The following is a 24,164-nucleotide window of genomic DNA, read 5'->3' as shown; positions in this document are numbered from 1 at the left end:
AAGAGAGGTTTTGAATTGTGATAGAATAGTAAGAACTTATTTATTATTAATTAAAGATCTTGAATTCAATCTCTAGTAGATATAGAATCACCTTTATAACGATTCGAATCAAAGATCAAATAAAAAACGAAAAACAGAAAAAATAAAAGATTAATCTCATATATATGTGACAGATACTTTTGTCTTACATATTCTTCTTTTACATTAATTAGCTTTTATTCCCTATAGTTCTCTCGTACTTAAACTTTTTGGTTAGCTTGTCAGTTCAACTTTTTAATTCATTAATTAAAGAGAATTTTTAATTATAAATGTTTAAACAAGATTCTTCACAAACTATGGTGGATTTACCTTGACTCAATCAGTTTCAACAAACAAATAAATATTATATATTGTAATAAATTTGCGTACCTTGTCTCAAGCGATGTCATAAAATAATACTTCAACGAAATGTTTTGAATAGATAGATATTAAGGAGTAACAAAATCAATATACACGATTTTTTTATTTGCTATATAAATTTTTTTGTGTACACTACTGATCATAAAACATTTCGAAGATATATATTACAAAAGATTAACATAAGAGGAGAAGAAAAGAAGTGAGAAATTAAATTAAAACAAAAGAAAATGAAAACATAAAAAGAGAAAAAAACATATATTATAAGCAAAATGATTATTTTTTTGGGTCCCTTCCCTATAATATTAAAAAGTTGTTTATTATAATAAATAAAAAAATAGGCCTACAAGTGATGGCTTTGTCTTTTCTCTTATGCCTTGCCAATGCACAAAGTTAAAAAGAAATAAATACCAAACTTTCATAAGAAGCAAATTAAAACCCTTTAACAAAGTATATTTATATGCAGGCTTTCTATATATATAGTGATCAAATCATACACTAAAAATATCAAACTAAAAAAAAAATACACAACAAAAATCTAACTAAATTTTTTCTCTTCTTTCTTCTTCATCCATAATACCATTTGTTAATTATTCTTTTTCCTCTAATTAGAGGCCATGGATACCATTGTAACGCACCGATACTATCGACCAGCTTCAAGGATAACAATTTTTGCTTATATTTTTGGCGTTATAGCTGCGATTCTTATGCTTGTTTGGTTGTTGCATTATCGTGAAGGCGTTGATCTCGATTCATACGATCCTAATAAGATTTTTAATGTAAGTATATACTAAGAAAATTTTAATAGCCTAGTTAGTTAATTACATGAACGTTTACCTTGTTGATTATGAGAGTTCAATTCCCCCACCTTGTAATTCCCTTTGTAAAAAAAATGTAAGTATATACTATAATCAATATATATATATATATACCTTGATTTTAATTAATTGAAATTTAATGTTTAATTAAATGTCTTAATTAGACTTTATTGTTAAATGTTATTGTAACTTTCTGCAGGTCCACCCACTCTTGATGTTCTTGGGGTTGGTTTTCTTGTCTGGTCAAGGTATCCACTATCGATATATTTAATATGTTATAATTAAAAATAAATTTAAAAAATATATGTTATAATGACAAGTTTACTATAATTTTTATTATATTCCGTTTGTACGATGTTATAAGTCATCTTAATCTGATAATGTAAAATAATTTAAATATTGACGGTAAATGTGCAAGTAAAACTCATTTCAAAATAGGTAAGTCGTAGAAAATAGTGTATGAACAATTACGTTGTAACTATTAATCCTTTCGATTCAATTTATGTAACAAAATTTTTATAGGTACGAAGTTTTAAGGGAAATTTTTTTTGAAACTTTCAAACATACGAGTTTATGTTTCTATAATAAGATCTTCTCTTGAAGGTAAAATTAGAAGATCATTTCCAAATTTAATAACTATTTCTATATTTAAAAATAACTAATTTTACGCTTCTCATTTCACACTTAATGACAAGTTGAATCTTATAATTACACAAATGTTATAACATGTTTAATGTCACAACTCACAAGTTCCAAAAAATGGTGTGATAGATCACACACACAAATAATCATTTTCAGAACCACAAATATCAAAGTTCTTCATTTCTTTCTTAAACTCAGGTCGATTAATCAAATTGGAGTATGTTACATATATTAGAACATAAGTACATGCATAATAAATAACTTTTTTTTAATTACTTCATTTTGATTTTTTTTTTTTTTTTGTATGTACAGCACTTATGGCATACATGACAGTGAGAGCAGAGAAGAAAGTACAAAAAATTGCACATTTTTTACTTCATTTATGTGCAATTATTCTGGGAATTGTTGGATTACATGCTGCATTCAAGTACCATGATAGAAGGGGTTTGAGAAACTTGTATAGCTTTCATTCATGGATAGGCATTGGCACCTTCTGCCTTTACATTTTACAGGTAGTTACTCCCTCTGTCTCAAATTATCTGTCGTATTTTTCTTTTACACGTCTTTTATGAAAACATTAAATAAGAGGGATTTTGACTATTTTACCCTCATTTTATGTCTTAAGAATTAAGATATACATTTAATGGTCAAAAACGCATTTGAACTATCATTTTTCACGACTTCCACACCTCAACTATCAATTGTTCCTTTTTGCTACTTGAATTATCATCATCTATGTATTAAAACATACTTCAATTAGTCGGTTAAACAAAAAATTATCCGCCTAGCCGTAGTTGTAGCCGTCGACAATGTATACTTAGTATATAATCAATATATTGATTGTACAATCAAACCTCTCTATAACAACATCGTTTGTTCTCATATTTTACTGGCATAGTGAAATGTTGTTATAGAGAACATATAATATAACATAACGGGAAATATCGATTCCAACAAAATATGATTGTTATAGTGAACTATTGATTACTCTTTCGAACTCCTTTAAAATGCTTTATAACTTAAGCCGAGAGTCTACCTGAAACAACGTAATTTCTTTACCTCCATAAGGTAAAGATAAAATCTACATAAACTCTACTCAAACCTCACTTGTAAAATTACACTGAGTATGCTTGTAATCCCGGCTCCCATTGTTCATTAATTTTAATTTTCTTCTAATTATGATTCTTAATTTTTTCAGTGGGTGATTGGACTATGTATGTACATGTTACCATACACAAGAAGAGAAACAAGAGCAGTAAATTTACCATGGCACATATCTGGTGGTAGAGCAATATTCTACATGATAATTGTTACAGCATTGACTGGATTAATGCAAAAATCAACATTTTTGCAACTTCCATTATTTTCTGGAGAATCAATTTTGATTAATTTCCTTGCAATTTTCATCCTACTTTTTGGTGTTACTGTTGATTTTTCTGTTTCTCTTGGACGTTATGCATGATAATTATTTGTTAAACATAATTAAATTTCATATTATCAATCAATTAATAAGTACTTTTATACTCTAGAGGAGTGATGTATTGATGGGGTGATGTTCTTTGTATAATTTATTTTTTGGGGGGTTTGTTTTTCTTTTGAATTGTGTAATTAAATTGTAATTGAAGTTTGTTTTTAATGAAGTATTTGTTTTTATTTTGATTTTTTGCCTATGTAATTCTTCATAAGCCGAGTGTCTATCGAAATTAGTAGTCTTTCTATATATACCTCTCAAGATAGGGATAAGATTTACGTATATTTTATCCTTTTTAGATTCAATTTGTGGTACTACACTGAATCAGATAGTCACTTAATTAATAGTTAGTATCTCAAAAAGTCATCCTTCTTCTTGATTCTAATTTTTTTAACGAAGAATACGAAGATAATAACTATTAGTTGACTAATTATCTAAGAAATTAACCTCAGATGAAGTATAGAATTGTTTTCTAATAATATGAACGACTTTTTTGTGAGGTAACCATGGTTGCACGACCACCCAATATCGCCGATATGTATTATTAGTACCTTGTTCGGTACACTTTTACAATTTATGTGTAACTAATGCTTGCATTAATAATACACTGTATTGTGCATTGTGGAGTGTATTAGTAATATCATAGATTTCTATGCATCAATACTGTAATGGGCTCTAATGCATACATTAGCATGATTAAAGGCACAATTGTCCCTCAAAAACTTGTCCACATCCTCTCCACTATATTTGTGAAGAGTATTTTTATAAACAAATAATAATTTTTTAAAAAAAATTATGCAATGCGTGATATTTTTAGTACATCAAACCAAACACTACATAAGAAAAATCTCAGCATAACTAATACAAATATAACTAATATAAACATTATTAATACATTATATTTTCTTATTCTTATACACTCTCCCAATAAACCTAAATTCATTGCACCCATGGCACAATTGTCTTATAAAAGTTTACATCACAACTAATTACTCTAAGTATATTTAATGGATTATTTAAAATCTACCCCAAATATAAGGAAAACTTTATTGTCATTTTTTCTCTTGAATATTCCCACAGTAACAAATTAATCACTCAAGTAAGGCATCCAAAACATTGAAGAAGAAAGTGAATCAAAAAATGACAAGTAGTCACCATTTATTAATGTGTGCCCACCTTAGCTCAATGTCTACAAATCTTTTTGGTATATAAAGCCAAAACCATATGATTATTTTATTTAAAAAAAAAATTGTCACTTGTCATGCTTTTACGTGACTAAGTAAGAGAAAAAGGAAGTCCAAATGGCCTTGAAATAAACATAACAAGTGGAGTATTATATTATATAGTATTTACTAAAACTTAATTATCTACTTAACCAAAACCACAAATATTGGGTTAAAGAGTTCCACGTTGTAACTATATTAGAAATTGTGATCATTTTTTTTTCTTTTTCATCTCATTCAACAAATCATCTTTAATTAGAGATTTTGAATTCAAATTATAAAATAGAAAAATCTTGACAAGAAGCATTGGATGAGTCATCAAAATTTGTGTGAATAATATTATTTCACATTATATTGGTCCAGTTTTATTTAGTACATACTTCTTTGATTAAGACCTTATTATGAAGCATAAAAAGGGGTTAACATGTAACAATAAAAAATCCAATAAGGGGTCCATAATTTGGTCCCATCTTTGAAAATTTGACCCTTATTGAGTCTTCTTTAAAATAATTATTATTATATCTAATCCCAATATCTGATATTGTTTTATTTAAATATTATTGACAGACTTATCTCTTTACTTGATGGAGTGTTTTTGATTAACGATAAAATTATTTTTGTGTGATTCATAAAATTTTCGTTGTTTACATCACACATATTGAGGTGTGACCTTACCTCAAACCCTGCATGAACAAGGAATGATTTATACACGGATTGTCCATATCTCTTCTTTACTCCCTTTATTGGAAAAGTCTCGAATTTACAAACAATTCGATCAGTATTCAATTAAGGGCCCCGTTAATTAAGATGAGAGTCAAAAACAAAGCTAACAAGCTAAGCTTTCTTAAACAGAAACCCTAATCTAAACACAGTAGGGTCAATTGATATTATTTAAATAATCAACTTCACAAAAAGCATCTTTTTATGTTTAACAAGTTCTAAAATATATTCAACATAAAGCATAATGACAGATCTAGACATTGTTATAAACTACAAATTCTCTACGTAACGTAAGCATATTAAATTCCTCTTTTACTTTGTCAACCACAAGTCTATGATAAATCTAGACACGAGGTTTCAGATTTAAATATAATCACTAAGGAAAAAAATATTAAATAATTTCTTCTCATATGAACAAGTCCTGATAAACAAAGTTACTCGATGAAAAATAATAAATATCTCATAAAATTAGCCCAAAGACGCGCAAATTAATTTGAACATCATAATTGCATATATTAAAAAATAATAATAGTTAATCTAAAAGACACATATTATGTATTCAAGTCTTTAACCAAAATTTTCACTCAAGTTCTACCAAACTTAAGTGTGGTTTAATAGGTTATACCTAAATACTTAAGGTCATTGTCTCACATTAACTATAGGCATTTAACTCTATTAATGTGTTTTAGTGTATAAATAGAGATTAAATTAAATGTGATGTTCCCTCCAATTCATTTCATATGCATGTGAGATATTGTCTAACTAGTGATAAAATAAAAAATAAAAAACGTTAGAAAACATAACTCGCTGATTGTGTAGTGAAGTCATTATTTTTTATGCGGTGAACAATTGTTAAAATCACAATATATCTAGCTCTCTTGTTAATGAATTATCCCTTTTGGTTAAAAAAAAAATACTGAGTGACCCTTTATACATTTAGCAGGAAAAAAGTAGTCATTTTGATTCCGAACTCCAAATATCTTTTTAGTATTATATATTAAACTTGGCAATAAGCAAGCAACCACTTTGGAACTCTTCTTTATTTGCCTATTTATCCTTTAGCCCTTTTCAAAACTATCCAATTTACACTTCTACTTTCTTCTCTATCTTGTTCTTGTATCCTTCTTGTGTTGAAATAAAATAATTGAAAGAATTATTAGTAAAAAAAAATCTTTTTAAAATGCCAAACAAGATTAGTAGTTCAAGCTACCAAGTGAAATCTCCAATAGCAATAACAATATTTGGACACTTGTTGTTCATAGCTATAACAACACTTGTGTTAGTTTGGCTTTTGCACTTTAGAGAAGGCCTTGCTTTCTCTTCATCCAATAAGCCCAAGATTTTCAATGTAAGTTTTTGATACAACTAGCATTCACTGGTATCTTCGAGAAATATCTTCAATCCTGAAATTTGATCTACAGTTTCAAAATTTCATAATTGAAATTTTATTAGTAGAATTTGAAACTTTAGGACAACGGCTATTTTTTGTTGTACTAATTATTGTAGAAATCATAGTGTCAGCTGACCACTTTTCGACTCTTTTTTTCGAAAAATAATATTCATTAGCTATTTTTCAACTATAGGGACTGAAAAGTGGCTATTTAAAAAAATTCCCCTAACTAATCCATCTTTTTTTTTTCCAAAATCAAAAGTAGTTTGTGGGAATTTTTGGGTGTTATTTTTTTTATTTCTATATTTTATTTTTTATATATTAAATTTCTTTTGTACTAATTATTTGGGTATTTTGGTACTTGCAGATTCACCCATTGCTTATGGTTATTGGATTTGTCTTAATGGCTGGAGAAGGTAGGATATTTTTTTCTTACATTACCAAAAAACCTTTTTTTTAAAAAAATTATTTTTTAATTCTAGTATTATCTTTGGTTTTTCAATTATCTTTGCTTTAGACACTTTCTTTTTTTTCTCCATATTTCATTATTACTTCTTCACTCTATGTATTTTTTAAATTTGATTTTGAAAACGTTTTTCTTGATCGAAGAGTTAGTCGAAAACCTTACTATCTTGGTAAAGTCCGTACATATGTGCACTATACTCCCCAGATCACATTGAATATGTTATCGTCCTATGTAATATTAAGTAGGGTTGGGCCCTTATTATTTATTTGTTTGTTGGTTTGTTTGTTTATGAATTAACAATCTAAAATTTTGGGTTTTTTGAACAGCAATAATGGCATACAATACAACTCCAACATCAAGGAAAAATCATAAATTATTTCACATGATTCTTCATTTGATAGCTCTTTTGACTGGAATTATTGGAGTAATTGCAGTTTTCAAATTTCATAATGAAACTGGAATTCCTCATATGTATACATTTCACTCTTGGATTGGTCTTTCCACCATCATTCTCTTTGGTTTGCAGGTAAAAATAGTACGTCTCAATTTACGTGACACAGTTTGAATTTTGATTCAATCTTTTAATTTTGACAAACTACATAGAACATACTATAAGTTATAATACTTACAAGACGTAAAAAAAAATATACAATCAGAAAGACTCATTTGAATCTCAAAATTCAGATACCATGACGATTTTTTTTTTTTTTGCTAGTGGATATTGTCCTTTTTGACCTTCTTATACCCCGGGGCGCGATCGTCGACAAGGTCAAGGGTTGCACCATGGCATGCCCTAATTGGGATCACCATATTTTTCATGGCAATAGTAGCTGCAGAGACAGGGTTGGTGCAAAAATTCATATTTTTGGGCCTTACAAGGAACCAAGAAGGACTTGTAGTTAATTTCATTGGGCTTTTGATCCTCCTCTTTGGAATTTCGGTTGGTGTCACTGTTCTCGTGTAAAATTCACAAATAATCACTTTGTAATTGAAAAACATAGTTGTTACTATGGATCGTCTTCACTGAAACTCTATGATAATGACTATTTAAAAACGACAAAAAATGAGATGATGTGGTTATTAGTCAAATATTTAAATTTGTTGTAAATATTTTTTTGTATGTTGCTTCGTGTGTTATAAAGATTTACTTGGTTTTTGTATGGGTGGTTTGGTTTTGTATATATATTTTTTTCTTGTATTTAAAATGGCTATGTAAATAGACTCTTTTGTTTCTCTTTTAGTTGATTGTGTCAAGTGTATGACTATCACCTTTCTTTAGTAGTTTTGATTGATTGGATATTTTCATCACGCAAGTAGAGTGTATGCAGACCTTATCTTTACCTCAGAGTTGAGGTAGAGAAGTTGTTTTTGATAGAGATAGACCCTCGGCTCAAAACAAAAACAGACTAAAAAACACGTAATAAAAGTACAAGAGACAACACGTAGTAAACAAAACAACAAATAGTACTTGGCAGAATAGTACTACAACCAAACAATACTACCATCGAACTACATGAAACAACATATCAACAAAATCGAAGAACAAGAAACTACGAGCACATCACTCTGACTACTAGTAAGTAGAAAGGGCACCTTCTTATTCAATACACTATCCCACCTAAAATAATATATAGACTCCAGCATATCTTATACAAGGTTAGTAATAACGCACGGGTTATTACTAATCCTCACACTCTTTTTTCATATACTATCCCGCAAATAAAATAATATATAGATTCCAGCATACCTTATACAGGTATTTATGCAGAAAAGGAAACTAAAACCAAATATTGTATTGAATAATGTTTAGTTTCATATGGAAAAAATAAATGAACCAAACATTGTAACTTAAAAGTATTTCAAAGACTTATAATAGTTCACCAACCATTTACTATTAGATAACTTGCAACAAGGAAACTAAGTAACTGTCACAATTACTGGAGAAACTGGCAAGGAAGAGATTATGCTATACCAATAGCTGTTTGGTGGCTTCCATTCTGTTTAATAAGCCTGCAACCTCTGTATCCAATCTCATCTTCATCTCACAATAATCAGAACGAGCGTTCTCCAAGGTCTTAAGATCTTCCATTTTTTTCCTCCTCCTTTCCTCCGTTTCTTGCAAGCACAATTTGGAGAGTTTTTCATAATACGCTTCGTTCAGTTTCATACTCTCCAGCCGAGCCAACCGCCTTAAACTCACTGCCTCTCCTCGTGCATCAGCTGCACGACTCTGAAACATTTGTGCCTCTGCTTCTTTTGATGCATACAATGCTTCCCAAGCTATCGACCTCATCTTTCTTCGATCGTTTCACTGGCCATTCATCTTCAATTGTTTTGATAGCTGTGAAAGAAGTGTTAAAATCATTTGGACAAGGATCAACATGCCTCATATCTTTTTGTCCGCTTGAAAAGCTCATGTCATAGAATGAGGACTTGGGAATAAGGGAGGTAGAGATAGAAAGATCAATAACTACATGCTTTCCAACAATAGTTACATTACCAAAGTCTGGCAATCCGTTGTTGCTTGTTAATTAAAGAAAATATAACTTGGAAAAGAAATGACATGTTTTGTGTCAATGAAACATGTAGTGGACGCTAAGGAACTAAGGCAAACTGGGAAAAGCGTTTTCGTTGATAATCTCTAATTCTTCTAAATTCATGAGGTTAAAGAAGAGCAATACTTGAAAATAAAAAAAATGCTTAGGCATACAAGTAGGAAAATAGAACATTCATAACAAATTGCAACTAGGAAATAAATCATTCTTGAAGTACAAAACCATGAACAATTTAATAAACTTGCCCATTGCTAAGTGTCCTATACCGGTTTTGGGATGTGGAATTGGTTTTTTTGTATGGTCTTACACAATGCTCAACTCATCCGCTAGCTTTCAGGGTAGAGTTTTGTCCAAGATCCATATTTCCTTATCATGGCATTAGAGTCAAGCTCATCTAAACTCTTGGTTTACCCAGTGTTAGGTCCCCAATTATGTTGTCCACGTTCCAGTTGGCAGATTGGGGGAAAGATATGTGTCCCACATTGATTGTGTAATGTGGAATTGGTCTTCTTATATGCTCACCTCATGAGCTAGATTCTAGGGTTAGGCAAGCGAAGGTCCATTTATTATCATCCATAGATTGTAGATTTCTAGAAATTGTAGGCGAGCTAATTGTGGTTATCTAAACACATTGTTAATTGTATATATACCAACATAACCATTTCAAATGGAAGTAATATTACGATTAAGGTAGCTACTATTTCTAACTTCATATTCCCTTTCGGGGTTTGGGCACCAAAAATCAGAAATAGGAATGAGTATAACATAAGGAAAACCAGAAATTGAAAAATAGAGACTTGTTCTTATGCTAATAAAGATAAAATGAATTGGTTTGTATACTTACTGCTGAATAACTGAAATATAAAATCGCAGGTGTCTGAAGGGGAAATCATCTTCGTAGCTAGCTTTGTATGCAAGACATCTGCCTTAACATGCAACTCCTTGCCTTTAAAATCTTCACTCCCTTGGAAGAGTTTCCGAACATAATCAAGCTCTTTCATCAGGGTCTCCTCACCCCATTCATTCGCACAAGACATGAACACGTCCTTAATGAAGCCAAACATTTCCGAGGCATGACCACATACCAGACAGTAAAATTGCATCTCGGTTGTCCCGGAGGGTCCTTTGAGACTTGGACCTGGCTTTATAAGATTTCGACGAATACCACAAACAGCATGACACCAATGCAAGCATGCATCACACCCTACCCAACTGCAAGTATTATTGGCACAGTCGAATTTCAGACACACAAGACACATGCATTCGCTGCAGAATCCCTTCTTCATTGAACAAATCTTGCAACCGCGATCCTCAATAGGCAAAAGCCTCCTGCAATTAATGTTTCGACACCTTTCAAGTAAGAAAATTTCAACCAGTTCTGATGTTAGAAGGCGGGTGTTTTCCGATAAGAAGCTTCCAAGACCTGTTCTTATTGAAACCAAAAATTCTATTTGGATCTTATGGCAGTTCAAGAGAGTCTGATTGGTAAGATCAGATCTCTCATCAAGTCTGTTTTGAAGACTAACGAACTCATATATCCTTTCCGGCATTGTTATTAGGTTCCTCAAGTATTCTTTTGTTGATTCAACTGTTTCGTCATCAAGCTGTTGCATAATCTGAGCCATAAGAGGAATAGGCTCTGACACTATTCTTCTAAGTATTTTCTGTTGCCTAGAAAGCTCATATGCTCTTCCTCCATCTCTTTTCTCCAAACGTTTCAAATATCCCGAGCCTCTTTTCCTTGAATCCCTTGACTGACCGTCAACAACTCTAGGCCTTGCAGACAAGTCGGATAGGAAAATTGAATTGTTATCCGAGCTTGTAGTCCTATGAATACGATCACTACATGTTTCCTTATTGACCACTCGACTGTCAAACCATGTTCCACCAACATGGTTTGACAATGCAACACCACCGTCACCAATTGGCCTAAACCTGCTATGAACTGATTGAATAGTTCCTTTTCCACAATTCTCTTGCCTAGTAAGCTTATGTGCATTTCCTCCATAACGTTTCAAATATCCCGAACCTCTTCCCCTCAAAGCATCTGACTGACCACTAACCATTATATCTAGAAGGATAAAATTTGCAGAGAGGTTAAAAAACTGACAGATTGGAAGGAAAAACTTCAGAAATTTGTCCTCTGAATTTTCTCTCTGGGTAAAAATATTTTCACACCTTTTTTATAATAAATCATAAAAGCAAAATCCTATCTGTCTTTACAGGTAGACATTTGCAAAATGACAAAAATGGTTTGTTATGTCTGAGGATAAAATCAAAATAGTTTGTTAGATGTAATCTGATTGTGATTATTTTCTCCAGAGATTTTTTATTTTGAGTATCTATTTTTTTGTTCATTTTTTTCCTCTATTTTCCGTCAATTATCTCATGCAAAATACTCTAAGAAATCAGTAACATGTTTAGCACGTTGAAGTCCAGAACTTAAACTATCATTGGGTTTTAAGTAAAATCGTGTATATCAGCAATCAACACAACAATATGTGCTACTACCGTAAAGATATAGCATCTGGGTCTAACTCAACCCCAAAAGCTATCTCATGACGGGAGGTTTGTCCAAGTCCATATAAGAAGATCAATTTCCCATCCCTTCCCCGATGTTGGAATTCTTAAAGCCTACAGCTCAATGAGAAGTCTCATTCTATCGATTCATTGGCATTTTCTAGTCTCACATATACTAGTTGTAGTCTCTGAACAATAGTCACTATACTGGTGAAGACGATCCTGTTCTATGTAATCTTGACATAAAGGACTCGCAAATGACACAATTGCACAACTTAATCAAGATTGTCAATACAGTCTCGTGTCAATAATTCAAAATTATGTAAATTTGTTTAGATTGGACACTGTAAAATTACTATTGTCAAATGAGAAAAGAAGAAGATTGCTAACCTTAATATCATGGACGAGTTGATGATTTGCATATATGAGGTAATTACTGTATAGCTACCATGCTGAAACCGATTATTCCACCAACGTGGGACTAGTATGTCAGTGGTATCGAAAATGTCAGGCCAAGCATGTTTCGTAACACTTCCATTGCTTCTCCTAATGTATCTCTTGATCAGATAGCTTCAACATGTTTCGACTCACCATTTGTCAAGGTTACCGCCAGCATATCGGAGTACAGGTAAGCATTTTCATGTGCGGATGACATGAAAACAGATCAACATCAAAAGACAGCTAAAAGCAGTTCTTGAGCACATAATGATGACTAGATGATACATGGGAAAAATAGAAGTCTGAAGTTTATGCAACTGTACTGTTGTATTCTCTCAATAACACGTCTTAAGATACATAATTGGTAGTCTAGTTATATTGGCAGCACCAAGAGAGGGGTGGGGTCGTAGCATGAGGCATTTGTAAAAAAAGTAGCATTTTTTGATGTGTGTGTGCAGAAGCCAAAATTATGCTCAGTTGAGTCATGAGTGTACAATTGTATAACCAAGAAAATTTTGCCGTGCCAAATCAGTAGATCTACACGAGTCTAGCATTATACTAATGTTCACATAAGAAAGTGGTACTCAGGAATAACATAGTGCATCAGAAGGACCGACCACCGACGTCATTTTTAAACTCACCAAGAACCTCTGAGGTTAGTTACTGGAATATATATAAACTCAAGAATATCAAGACCAGAAGCCTCACCTACTCTGCTAATAAGAAGAAAAATATGAGGTAACTGACTCTAATCCTACAGATAAACCTTTTTTTACCTATAGCAAGTTGATTACTTCTGTAGACATCTCAAGAATGTGACCTTTATAATATATGCAAGTATAACTGTGTAATTTGCCACTACAACTCTTTCCTGACAGATTATCTCAGTTATTGATCTCTCCTTGAAGCACAAAACCAATTTCCAAAAGATATCTTGAGCTAGCTTCTAACCATATGAAAGTCCTTCTTCCTCCCTCCTTACTAGACGAATGATTTATGTAGTGGCGTGCCCTGGCATGAATCCGATCTGGTTCTCGAAAATAGCCACATCCCTCCTCACCCTCATCTCCACAATTCTCTCCCACACCTTCAAGGTGTGGTTTAACAGCTTGTTACCCCTATAGTTGTTAAAATTCCAAATGTCACCCTTGTTCTTGAACAACGGAATCATTGTACTCCATGCATCGGGCACCCTCGCCATCTTGAAAACAACTTAGACAACCGCACCATACCTGCCCAGCCTGTGCTCTTCCAAAATTCCACTGGGATCTCGTTGGCCAGATCGTTCTAGCCATACGCATCCTATGAAAAGCACCCTCCTCAACATTTATACATCTACAATACCAATAATTGTGACGCTTCTCTGAGTGCTCCAAATCCCTAGCACAATGTCAATGTCCCTCTCTTCGTTCAAGAGTTTATAGAAGTATGACTACAATGAGAATAAAAAACATTTAACATGCTTATAAGTAGGAAAATAGAACATATATGCAAAATGCAACTAAGATATAAATCATTCTAACAAATACAAACACCATGAACAATTTAATAAACTTGCCCATAGACTATAGGCTTCTTGAAGACTATAAACACCCGAATAAAAATTTAACGAAGAGAGATTATATCTTAAGACGTAGATGAGGATAAAATAGTCAAAAAAAATAATTTAATTAATGATTTCTTAAGGGGCAGGTAAAAGAGACATACCACAGATAATTTTGAGATGGAGGAAGTATTATAAAAATTACCCCATAATAGGAAACAAGATTTGACAATTTTGTAAGAAAAACGGATCCTGGGAAAAAACATAACCCCAAAAGCTAGCTGATTGTGCAAGACCCTATAAGTAAACAAATTATACATCCCACAACCGGTGTGGGACACTTAGCAATGGGCAAGTTTATTAAATTGTTCATGGTATTGTACTTAAAGAAGGATTTATTTCCCAGTTGCAATTTGTGTTAAATGTTCTATTTTCCTACTTATAAGCGTATTGAATTTTTTCAATTTTCAATTATTGCTCTTCTTTAACGTCTATGAATTAAGAAGAATTAGAGAGTATCAGCGGAAACACTTTTCCCACCTTAGTTCTTCAGCGTCCACTTCATGTTTCATTGACACAAAACATGTCATTTCTTTACTAATTTATATTTTCTTTAATTAACTGGCAGCGACGGATTGTCAGACTTTAGTAATCTAACTAGTTTTGGAAAACATGCAGTTACTGATCTTACTGCATCGACCTCCCTTATTCCCAAATCCAAATTCTCTGACACAAGCTCTTCAAGCGGACAAAAAGATATGAGACCTGTTGATCCTTGTCCAAATAATGTTAACACTTCTTTCACAACTATGAAAAGGTTGAAGATCAATGGTCCATGAAACGATCGAAGAAAGATGAGGCCAATAGCTTGGGAAGTATTTTATACATCAAAGAAGCAGAGACACGAATGTTTCAGAGTTGTGCAGATGATGCACGAGGAGAGGCAGTGAGTTTAAAGCGGTTGGCTTGGCGGGAGAGTAAGAAACTAAACAAAGCATATGATGAAAAACTCTCCAAATTGTGCTTGCAGGAAACAGAGGAAAGGAGGAGCAAAAAACTGGAAGAGCTTAAGACCTTGGAGAATGCTCATTTCGATTATTATTAGATGTAAATGAGAATAGGTAAGGAGATAGCAGGCTTATTAAACAGAATGGAAGCAGCTAAACAACTACTGGTATAGCATAATCACTTCCTTGCCTATTTCGCTGGTAATTGTGACAGTTACTTAGTTTCCTTGTTGCAAGTTTTTTAATAGTAAATGATTGGTGAACTATTATAAGTCTTTGGAATACCTTTCAAGTTACAATGTTTGGTTCATTTGTTTTTTCCATATAAAACTTAGTATTATTCAAAACAATGTTTGATTCCTGTTTTCTTTTCCTCCTAACTAATATATATATATAAGGGATGCTGGAATCTATATATAATTTTATGCGGAATAGTGTATGGAATAACAATGCAAGGATTAGTAATAACCTGTGCATTATTACAAACCTTGTATAAGGTATGCTAGAAACTATATATCATTTTATGCTGGATAGTGTATTGAATAAGAATGCGAGGATAAGTTGTTCAGAATCAGAATAAATGTTATCACTATAATATCTATGCATCTAATGCACAGATAAGTTTATCAGAATCAGAATCTAAGTTTCTTTAAGCTTCTTTATGTGATATATTTCTTTTTTAGCCAGTACCAAAAGAAGGATATTTTTCTACGTTTAGAAATCTAGCTTTTAACTTTTTATTTTATCCTTAATGAGATAATTTTTAGTCATACAAATATCTATGGTTTGTTTTAGACCACAAATTTCAAAAGTATTTTTTCTTTCTTAAATTCCGTCTGAGTCAAGGTCGGAGCTAGCATAGGAAATACAGGCTCGACAAAACTTAATAACTTCGGCCCAAACCTTATATATTTGTTGAAAAAAATATATAATATACTCCAGAACCTACAAACCTCAAATTTTGAATACATCTCCGATCTCAATTAAAGTGCATTACATAAATTGGGACGGAGAAAGTAATATTTTGGGAAAACTTACATGTAACTCTAAAAACTCCTACAAAATGTGGCAGTGTTAGATGGTAAGTTCAATACTTCTGAACATCAAGACTCCAACTATGCCAAAGATAAGATTTAGCCAAAGGCGGTATCCATGGTTGTCTTAATATTGCATATGGTTTTCCAAATCCCAAAGTGAACATCAACACAAATTTCATAACAATAAGCCACTGAGCTAAAAAGGAAATAGTCAACTATTTGAAGGATAACTTGGTTTAGAAGCAAGTTATGCGGGGATTAGTAAAGTACGGGTTATTACTAATCCTCACATTCTTATTCAATATATTATCCTACATAAAATAATATATAGATTCCATCATACCTTATACAGGGTTAGTAATAACGCACGATTTATTACTAATCCTCGCCTCCTTATTCCATACACTGTCCCGCATAAAAAATAATAAATATATTCCAGCATACCTTATACAGGTATTAGTTATGCAGAAAAGAAAACTAAAACCAAGCATTGCATTGAATAGCGCTAAGTTTTATATGGAAAAAACAAATAAACCAAACATTGTAACTTAAAGGTATTTCAAAGACTTATAATAGTTCACCAACCATTTACTGTTAAAAAATTTGCAACAAGGAAACTAAGAAGCTATCACAATTACTAGATAAACTGACAAGGAAGAGATTATGCTATACCAATAGCTGTTTGGCGGCTTCCATTTTGTTTAATAAGCATGCAACCTCCGTATCCAATTTCATCTTCATCTCACAATAACCGGAATGAGCATTCTCCAAGGTTTTAAGCTCTTCCAATTTTTTCCTCCTCCTTTCCTCCGTTTCCTGCAAGCACAATTTGGAGAGTTTTTCATAATACATTTCGTTCAATTTCTTATTCTCCAGTCGAGCCAACCGCCTTAAACTCACTGCCTCTCCTCGTGCATCAGCTGCACGACTCTGAAACAGTTGTGCCTCTGCTTCTTTGATGCGTACAATGCTTCCCAAGCTATCAACCTCATCTTTCTTCGATCGTTTCATTGACGGTTCATCTTCAATTGTTTTGATAGCTGTGAAAGAAGCATTAAAATCATTTATAAAAGGATCAAAAGGCCTCATATCTTTTTGTCCGCTTGAAAAGTTCATGTCATAGAATGAGGAATTGGGAATAAGGAAGGTAGAGGCAGGAAAATCAGTAACTACGAGCTTTCCAAGAATAGCTAGATTACTTAAGTTTGGCAATTCGTTGCTGCCTGTTAATTAAAAAAAAATATAATTAGTAAAGAAATGACACATTTTGTGTCAATGAAACATGTAGTGGATGCTAAGGAACTAAGGCAGACTGGGAAAAATGTTTCCGTTGATAATCTCTAATTCTTTTAAATTCATAGAGGTTAAAGAAGCGCAGTACTTGAAAATAGAAAAAAATCAGGCCTATAAGTAGGAAAATAGAACATTTATCACGAATTGCTACTAGGAAATAAATCATTCTTGAAGGACAAAACCATGAACAATTTAATAAACTTGCCCATTGCTAAGTGCCCCATACCGGTTGTGAGATGTGGAATTGGTTTCCTTGTATGGTCTTACACAATGCTCTCAACTCATCCGCTAGCTTTCAGGGTCCCCAATTATGTGGTCCACACTCCAGTGGGCAAGTTGGGGGAAGATATGTGTCCTAGATCAATTGTGTAATGTGGAATTGGTCTTCTTATATGATATCAAAAAATTCTCACCTCAAGAGATAACTTCTAGGGTTAGGCTAGTGAAGGTCGATCTATAATCACCCATAGACTATAGATTTCTAGTAATTGTAAGCGAGCTACAAGGGGATTCAGTAATATTCAATTTGACAAATGCAAGACAGAAGCCAGAGAATGACATACATCTGATGGACATCTCACTGTCCCTATTGTCAAATGTTGTTATCTAAACGCATGGTTAATTGTATATATACCAACACAACCATCTCAAACGGAATTAATATAACAATTTAGGTAGCTACTATTTCTAACTTCATATTCCCTTTCGTGGTTTGTGCACCCAAAATAAAAAATAGGAATGAGTATAACATAAGGAAAACCAGAACATTGTAAAATAGAGACTTGTTCTTATGCAAATAAGATAAAAATGAATTGGTTTGTATACTTACCGCTGAAAAACTGAAATATAAAATCGCAGGCGTCTGAAGGAGAAATCGTCTTTGTAACTAGCTTTGTATGCAAGACATCTGTCTTTTCATGTAACTCCTTGCCTTTAAAATCTTCACTCCCTTGGAAGATTTTCCGAACATAATCAAGCTCTTTCATCAGGGTTTCCTCACCCCATTCCTTCGCACAAGACATGAACACGTCCTTAACGAAGCCAAACATTTCCGAGGCATGACCACATCCCAGACAGTAAAATTGCATCTCGGTTGTCCCGGAAGGTCCTTTGAGACTTGGACCTGGCTTTATAAGATTTCGACGAATACCACAAACAGCATGACACCAATGCAAGCATGCATCACACCCTACCCAACTGCAAGTATTATTGGCACAGTCGAATTTCAGACACACAAGACACATGCATTCGCTGCAGAATCCCTTTTTCATTGAACAAATATTGCAACCGTGATCCTCAATAGGCAAAAGCCTCCTGCAATTAATGTTTTGACACCTTTCAAGTAAGAAAATTTCAACCAATTCTGATGTTAGAAGGCGGGTGTTTTCCGATAAGAAGCTTCCAAGACCTGTTCTTATTGAAACCAAAAATTCTAGTTGGATCCTATGGCAGTTCAAGAGAGTCTGATTGGTAAGATCAGATCTCTCATCAAGTCTGTTCTGAAGGCTAACAAACTCATATATCCTTTCCGGCATTGTTATTAGGTTCCTCAAGTATTCTTTTGTTGATTCAACTGTTTCGTCATCAAGCTGTTGCATAATCTGAGCCATAAGAGGAATAGGCTCTGACACTATTCTTCTAAGTATTTTCTGTTGCCTAGAAAGCTCATATGCTCTTCCTCCATCTCTTTTCTCCAAACGTTTCAAATATCCCGAGCCTCTTTTCCTTGAATCCCTTGACAGACCATCAACAACTCTAGGTCTCGCAGACAAGTTGGATAGGAAAATTGAATTGTTATCCGAGCTTGTAGTCCTATGAATACGATCACTACATGTTTCCTTATTGACCACTCGACTGTCAAACCATGTTCCACCAACATGGTTTGACAACGCAACACCACCGTCACCAATTGGCCTAAACCTGCTATGAACTGATTGAATAGCTCCTTTTCCGCAATTCTCTTGCCTAGTAAGCTTATGTGCATTTCCTCCATAACGTTTCAAATATCCCGAACCTCTTCCCCTCAAAGCATCTGACTGACCACTAACCATTATATCTAGAAGAATAAAATTTGCAGAGAGGTTAAAAAACTGACAGATTGGAAAGAAGAACTTCAGAAATTTGTCCTCTAAATTTTCTCTCTGAGTAAAAAGATTTTCACACCTTTTTTATACTAAAGCATAAAAGCAAAATCCTATCTGTCTTTACAGGTAGACATTAGCAAAATGACAAAACTGGTTTGTTATGTCTGAGGATAAGTTCAAAATAGTTTGTTAGATGTAATCTGATTGTGATTATTTTTCATATTTTCTCTATTTTCCTCAAAATCTCCTGCAAAATACTCTAAGAAATCAGTAATAGTTAATCAAATAATTTCAAAAAGAGCACCAGCTCGGCTTATCATTAAGCTATCAATGGGTTTAAAATAAAATTGCATAGATCAGCAATCAGAACAACAATATATGCTACAGCTCAATGAGAAATTGGGAAAAAATTTATTAAAGAAATTCGATTCAAATAACCTCTAGAAGATTTTGTTAAGAGTTCTAGAAGCGATAAGTGCTTCCTTATGCGTAACTAGTTCCAAATATATTGTATCGTCTTCAACTTCATCATCAATATTGTTTTCTCCAATGGTATCCACAATTTCTTCTAAGCTCTAGACCTCTAAACATGTATCATTTTTCACCTCGGATAATCTAAGAGGTTATTGACATGGTAAGCAAGATTATTAGTCATGACCTCTAATTCATAAATATCATTTCCACAAGAGAGTTCATTTAAATTCATTAAGGCTTCATCCCTGAACGATGTAATCAAAATTAACCTTCATTGAATCTCGAAAACACTTTTTAAATTAATAAATATTAATTTATCGATTAAATAATACTTCTACAAAATAATAATATTTCATGGTCCTGACAATATTAATTTAGAGAAGTTTTACTGTATTTATTAGGTACTTTAGGAAACCATAGAGGATATAAGTGAATTATAATGTGATCAAGTTCCAAGCTCGGACAAACAAAACATGCATTCCCCTTCAAACGAAGGAGGTGCTCCCATGACCACCTAAGAAAGTCACGCAAAAAACTATGGTTTGTTTTAGAGCACAAACTTCAAAAGTATTTCTTTCTTTTTTAAACTTCATCCAAGCCAAGGTCAGAGCTAGCTCGGGAAGTACGGACTTGAAAAACCCAATAACTTCCATCCAAACCCTATATATTTTTTGAAAAAGTGCACTAAATATGTTATATACAAAGCACTCATAAACCTCAAATTTTGGATCTGTCTCTTTGGCCAAAGGCTATCCATGGCTGAACATCAAGACTCCAACTGTGCCAAAGATAAGATTCAGCCAAAGACTATCCATGGTTGTATCCATGGTAACTCTATCCAACAAGGCTAGGACAGATTACCTAGTGTTTTTTTGTCTCCATTGAGTTTCGTACCTGAGACCTCAGGGTTCTTAACCACTTCATTGACCACTAGGCTACACCCTTGGATGCTCCATGGTTGTATTAATATAGCATATGGTTTCCCAAAGCCAAAAGTGAACATCAACACAAATTTCACAAGAATAAGCCACTTAGCCAACAAGAAAACAGTCAACTATATGAAAGATCACTTAATTTAAGAGCAAGTACTGCATGGATTATTTATGCAAAGATCATAAATGGAGGGAATAGTAATGCATGGTTACTCGATGCATTACTAAACCCCACATTCTTATTTCATACTTTATCCTGCGTAAAATAATAAATAGATTCCTGCATATCTTATACAGGTATAAGTTACGAGGAAAGGAAAACTAGAGCTAAACATTGTATCAACAAATGAACTTGAAGGTATCCCAAAGACCTACAATAGTTCACCGACCATTTACTTCAAATCAATGAAATTAAGTAAAAAAACTTGCAACGATGAAATTAAGTAATTGTCACAGTTACTTGAGAAATAGTCAAAGAAGAGATTAGGTTATACCAATGGCTGTTTGGCTGCTTCCTTTCTACTTAACAAGCCTGAAATTTCCATATGCAATTGCATTTTCATCTCGTTGTAATCGCAATGTAAATTCTCCAAAGTCTTGAGCTCTTCCAACTTTTTTCAACTCCTTTTCTCAGTTTCCAGCAAGCACAGTTTGGAGGGTCATTCGGAACTCTCTTCTTCCAGTATCTCGCTCTTCGGCCGAGTCAGATGCCTCAAACTCCCTACCTCTCCTAGTGCATCATTTGCAAGACTCTGAATCATTCATGCCTCGGCTTCTTTGATCTGTACAATACTTTCCAAGATATCGACATCATCTTTCTTCAATGGTTTCACGGACCATTCATCTTCAATTGTTTTGGTCGGTGTGAAAGAAGAATTAACATTATGGGGACAATGATCAGCAGGCCTCATATCTTTTCGTCCGTTTGAAGAGCTCACGTCATAGAAGGAAAATTTGGGAATAAGGGAGGTAGATGCAGGAAAATCAGTAACTGCATGTTTCCGAAGACTACGAGCAAGATTATCGAAGTCTTTTGCAGGAAAATTAAAAGGAGAAAAGTCCGACAAGCCATTGCTGCCTGTTAATTACAGAAAATCAAAATTAGTAAGATAATCGGTATGCTTGTGTCAATGAAACAAGAAGTGGAAGCTGTAAGAAATGCAATTCTTGAGAATGAAAAAGTTCAACAGGCATATAAGCAGGAAAATAGAACATATATGCAAAGTGCAACTAGGATATTAAATCATTCTGACAAGTACAAACAGCATTAACAATTTAACAAACTTGCCCATAGACTACAGGTTTCTCAAAGGCTACGAACACCCGAATAAATATTTAATGAAGAGAGATCATATCATAAGACATAAATGAGGGTAAAATAGTCAAAAAAAAAACATTCTTAATTAATGTTTTCTTAAGGGGCATGTAATAGAGAAACAAGACAGATAATTTGAGTCGGAGGGAGTATTACACAAATTACCCCTTAATAGGAAACAAGATTTGACATTTTTCTGAAGGCTAACGAACTCATATTTCCTTTTCCAGCATTGTAATTAGGTTCCTCAAGTATTCTTTTTGTTGATTCAACTGTTTCGTCAGCAAGCTATTGCACAATCTGAGCCATTTTCCATTGCCTAGAAAGCTCATGTGCTTTTCCTCCATCCCTCTCCAAACATTTCAAATATCCCAAGCCTTTGAATACTATCCCTACATGTTAACCATTCGACTGCCAAAACTAAAAGTTCCACCAAGATGGTTTTGACAATGCACCATCACCAATTGGACTTAACCAGCTATGAACTTATCGATTACTTCCTTCTCCATAATTCTCTGTAAAACGGATGAGAAAACACGCATGACAAAGGAACTACCATAAAATCATTGGAACTAGTAGCCCCTTGTATTGTTCTTTGATAGTTCTAGTAACTGTATGCTCCTCCTAGGCCATAAATTGGCTGGAAGGTCACCTTCTCGAACCCGGTTCAAACCGGCTAAGGAGAGCGAAACATCAGGCATTGCTAAAGAGAAGGCAAGTTTCAATTTTTATCTTCTTATATCTGTTTTCTACTTCATGTTCAACCTCTATTTTACAACTATTCAATTTTACAACAAATTTGTACTTTTCTTGAAAAACCCAACTTGGAATTTTAACAAAGATAGCTTAGAATTAGCTTTTGACTGCCTAAAGTTTCAATCTTTTCCATTTCTAGTACTGATTTCTCAAGAAAATGAATATTCTCTATATTCTATACATTTTTTTCCTCAGATTCACTGTTTTCACTTCAATTTTCCTTCTCATTAACCATAATATTTATGGAACTAGAAGAATAAAATTTGCAGAGAGATTAAAAAACTTACAGATTGGAAGGAACAACCTCAGAAATTTGTCCTCTCGACAAAAAATTCTGCATAAATTTCTGTATATATCCCTCAACTTTGAATAATAGATAATAAGAAAAAGATTCTTTTTTTTTTCTTTTTTTTTATATTTTTCAATTTCCATCTGTATAATATTTTCTTATATTATTTATAACTAGTAAAATTGAAAGAAAACTCGTACTACCTCCGTCCACTTTTATTTGTCATGTTTCATTTTTCGAAAGTCAATTTGATTAATTTTTAAAGTTAAATTAAATAACATTAATTCGATATTTTAAACAAAAAATCTAGATATTCAAAAATTATACGAAAAGTACTATAAATTGCAATTTTTTACATATCAATATGATAAAAAAAATACATCATAAAATATTAGTCAAAATTTTTATAGTTTGAATCTAAAAAAGGAAACTATAATAATTAAAAGTAAACGGAGGTAGTATTAGATACGCAAAATAATTGTTTTCTACTACTAACATATAAAGATTATTTAAATTTTTTAAACTCCAAATAGATAAATTGCATGTTTCTATTAATCCATTTTATAATTGGTTCTGTAGTTTTTTTTTTTCTTCTAATTAATTTCCACTACTTCTTCATTCTTTTATGTATACTTGATTTTGTGGCATTGTCATAAAACATAAGGAAAAAGCCTCAAATATACCATCAATTAAAAAAAAAAAAAAAACTATTTATGTCTATTAAAAGTTTGCTCTACATTTAAGATAGAAAAAAATCAATTATATCTCTTAATTGAACTTTATATGTGATAGCTT

At 32.8% G+C, this 24,164-nt stretch overlaps 4 protein-coding genes across 4 annotated transcripts; 2 read left to right on the top strand and 2 right to left on the bottom strand.

Moving 5' to 3' along the window:
- The first annotated feature begins 908 nt into the window (after positions 1-908).
- LOC125868355 (probable transmembrane ascorbate ferrireductase 3) lies at positions 909-3,449 on the top strand. Its single transcript, XM_049549011.1, has 4 exons — positions 909-1,175; positions 1,414-1,462; positions 2,169-2,368; positions 3,055-3,449. Exons 1-4 carry the CDS (start codon positions 1,014-1,016, stop codon positions 3,316-3,318), a joined length of 675 nt encoding a protein of 224 aa, XP_049404968.1. The 5' UTR covers positions 909-1,013; the 3' UTR covers positions 3,319-3,449.
- Positions 3,450-6,304: 2,855 nt separating this feature from the next.
- Positions 6,305-8,366, top strand: LOC125868356 (probable ascorbate-specific transmembrane electron transporter 1). Its single transcript, XM_049549012.1, has 4 exons — positions 6,305-6,618; positions 7,028-7,076; positions 7,453-7,652; positions 7,842-8,366. Exons 1-4 carry the CDS (start codon positions 6,451-6,453, stop codon positions 8,088-8,090), a joined length of 666 nt encoding a protein of 221 aa, XP_049404969.1. The 5' UTR covers positions 6,305-6,450; the 3' UTR covers positions 8,091-8,366.
- An 848-nt stretch (positions 8,367-9,214) lies between these two features.
- LOC125868348 (protein OBERON 3-like) lies at positions 9,215-12,715 on the bottom strand. Its single transcript, XM_049549003.1, has 3 exons — positions 12,592-12,715; positions 10,526-11,752; positions 9,215-9,467 (listed from the first exon to the last, which is right to left on the bottom strand). Exons 2-3 carry the CDS (start codon positions 11,745-11,747, stop codon positions 9,343-9,345), a joined length of 1,347 nt encoding a protein of 448 aa, XP_049404960.1. The 5' UTR covers positions 11,748-11,752; positions 12,592-12,715; the 3' UTR covers positions 9,215-9,342.
- A 1,018-nt stretch (positions 12,716-13,733) lies between these two features.
- Positions 13,734-22,697, bottom strand: LOC125868346 (protein OBERON 3-like). Its single transcript, XM_049549001.1, has 5 exons — positions 22,490-22,697; positions 21,504-22,087; positions 18,349-19,575; positions 16,899-17,449; positions 13,734-14,071 (listed from the first exon to the last, which is right to left on the bottom strand). The coding sequence occupies exons 3-5, from the start codon at positions 19,568-19,570 to the stop codon at positions 13,967-13,969; spliced, it is 1,878 nt and encodes a 625-aa protein (XP_049404958.1). The 5' UTR covers positions 19,571-19,575; positions 21,504-22,087; positions 22,490-22,697; the 3' UTR covers positions 13,734-13,966.
- Between the last annotated feature and the right edge of the window lie 1,467 nt (positions 22,698-24,164).

This window comes from Solanum stenotomum, chromosome 6, assembly GCF_019186545.1.
Source record: "Solanum stenotomum isolate F172 chromosome 6, ASM1918654v1, whole genome shotgun sequence".
Taxonomy (NCBI): Eukaryota; Viridiplantae; Streptophyta; class Magnoliopsida; order Solanales; family Solanaceae; genus Solanum; species Solanum stenotomum.
This window is presented reverse-complemented; position numbering and strand designations above follow the sequence as displayed.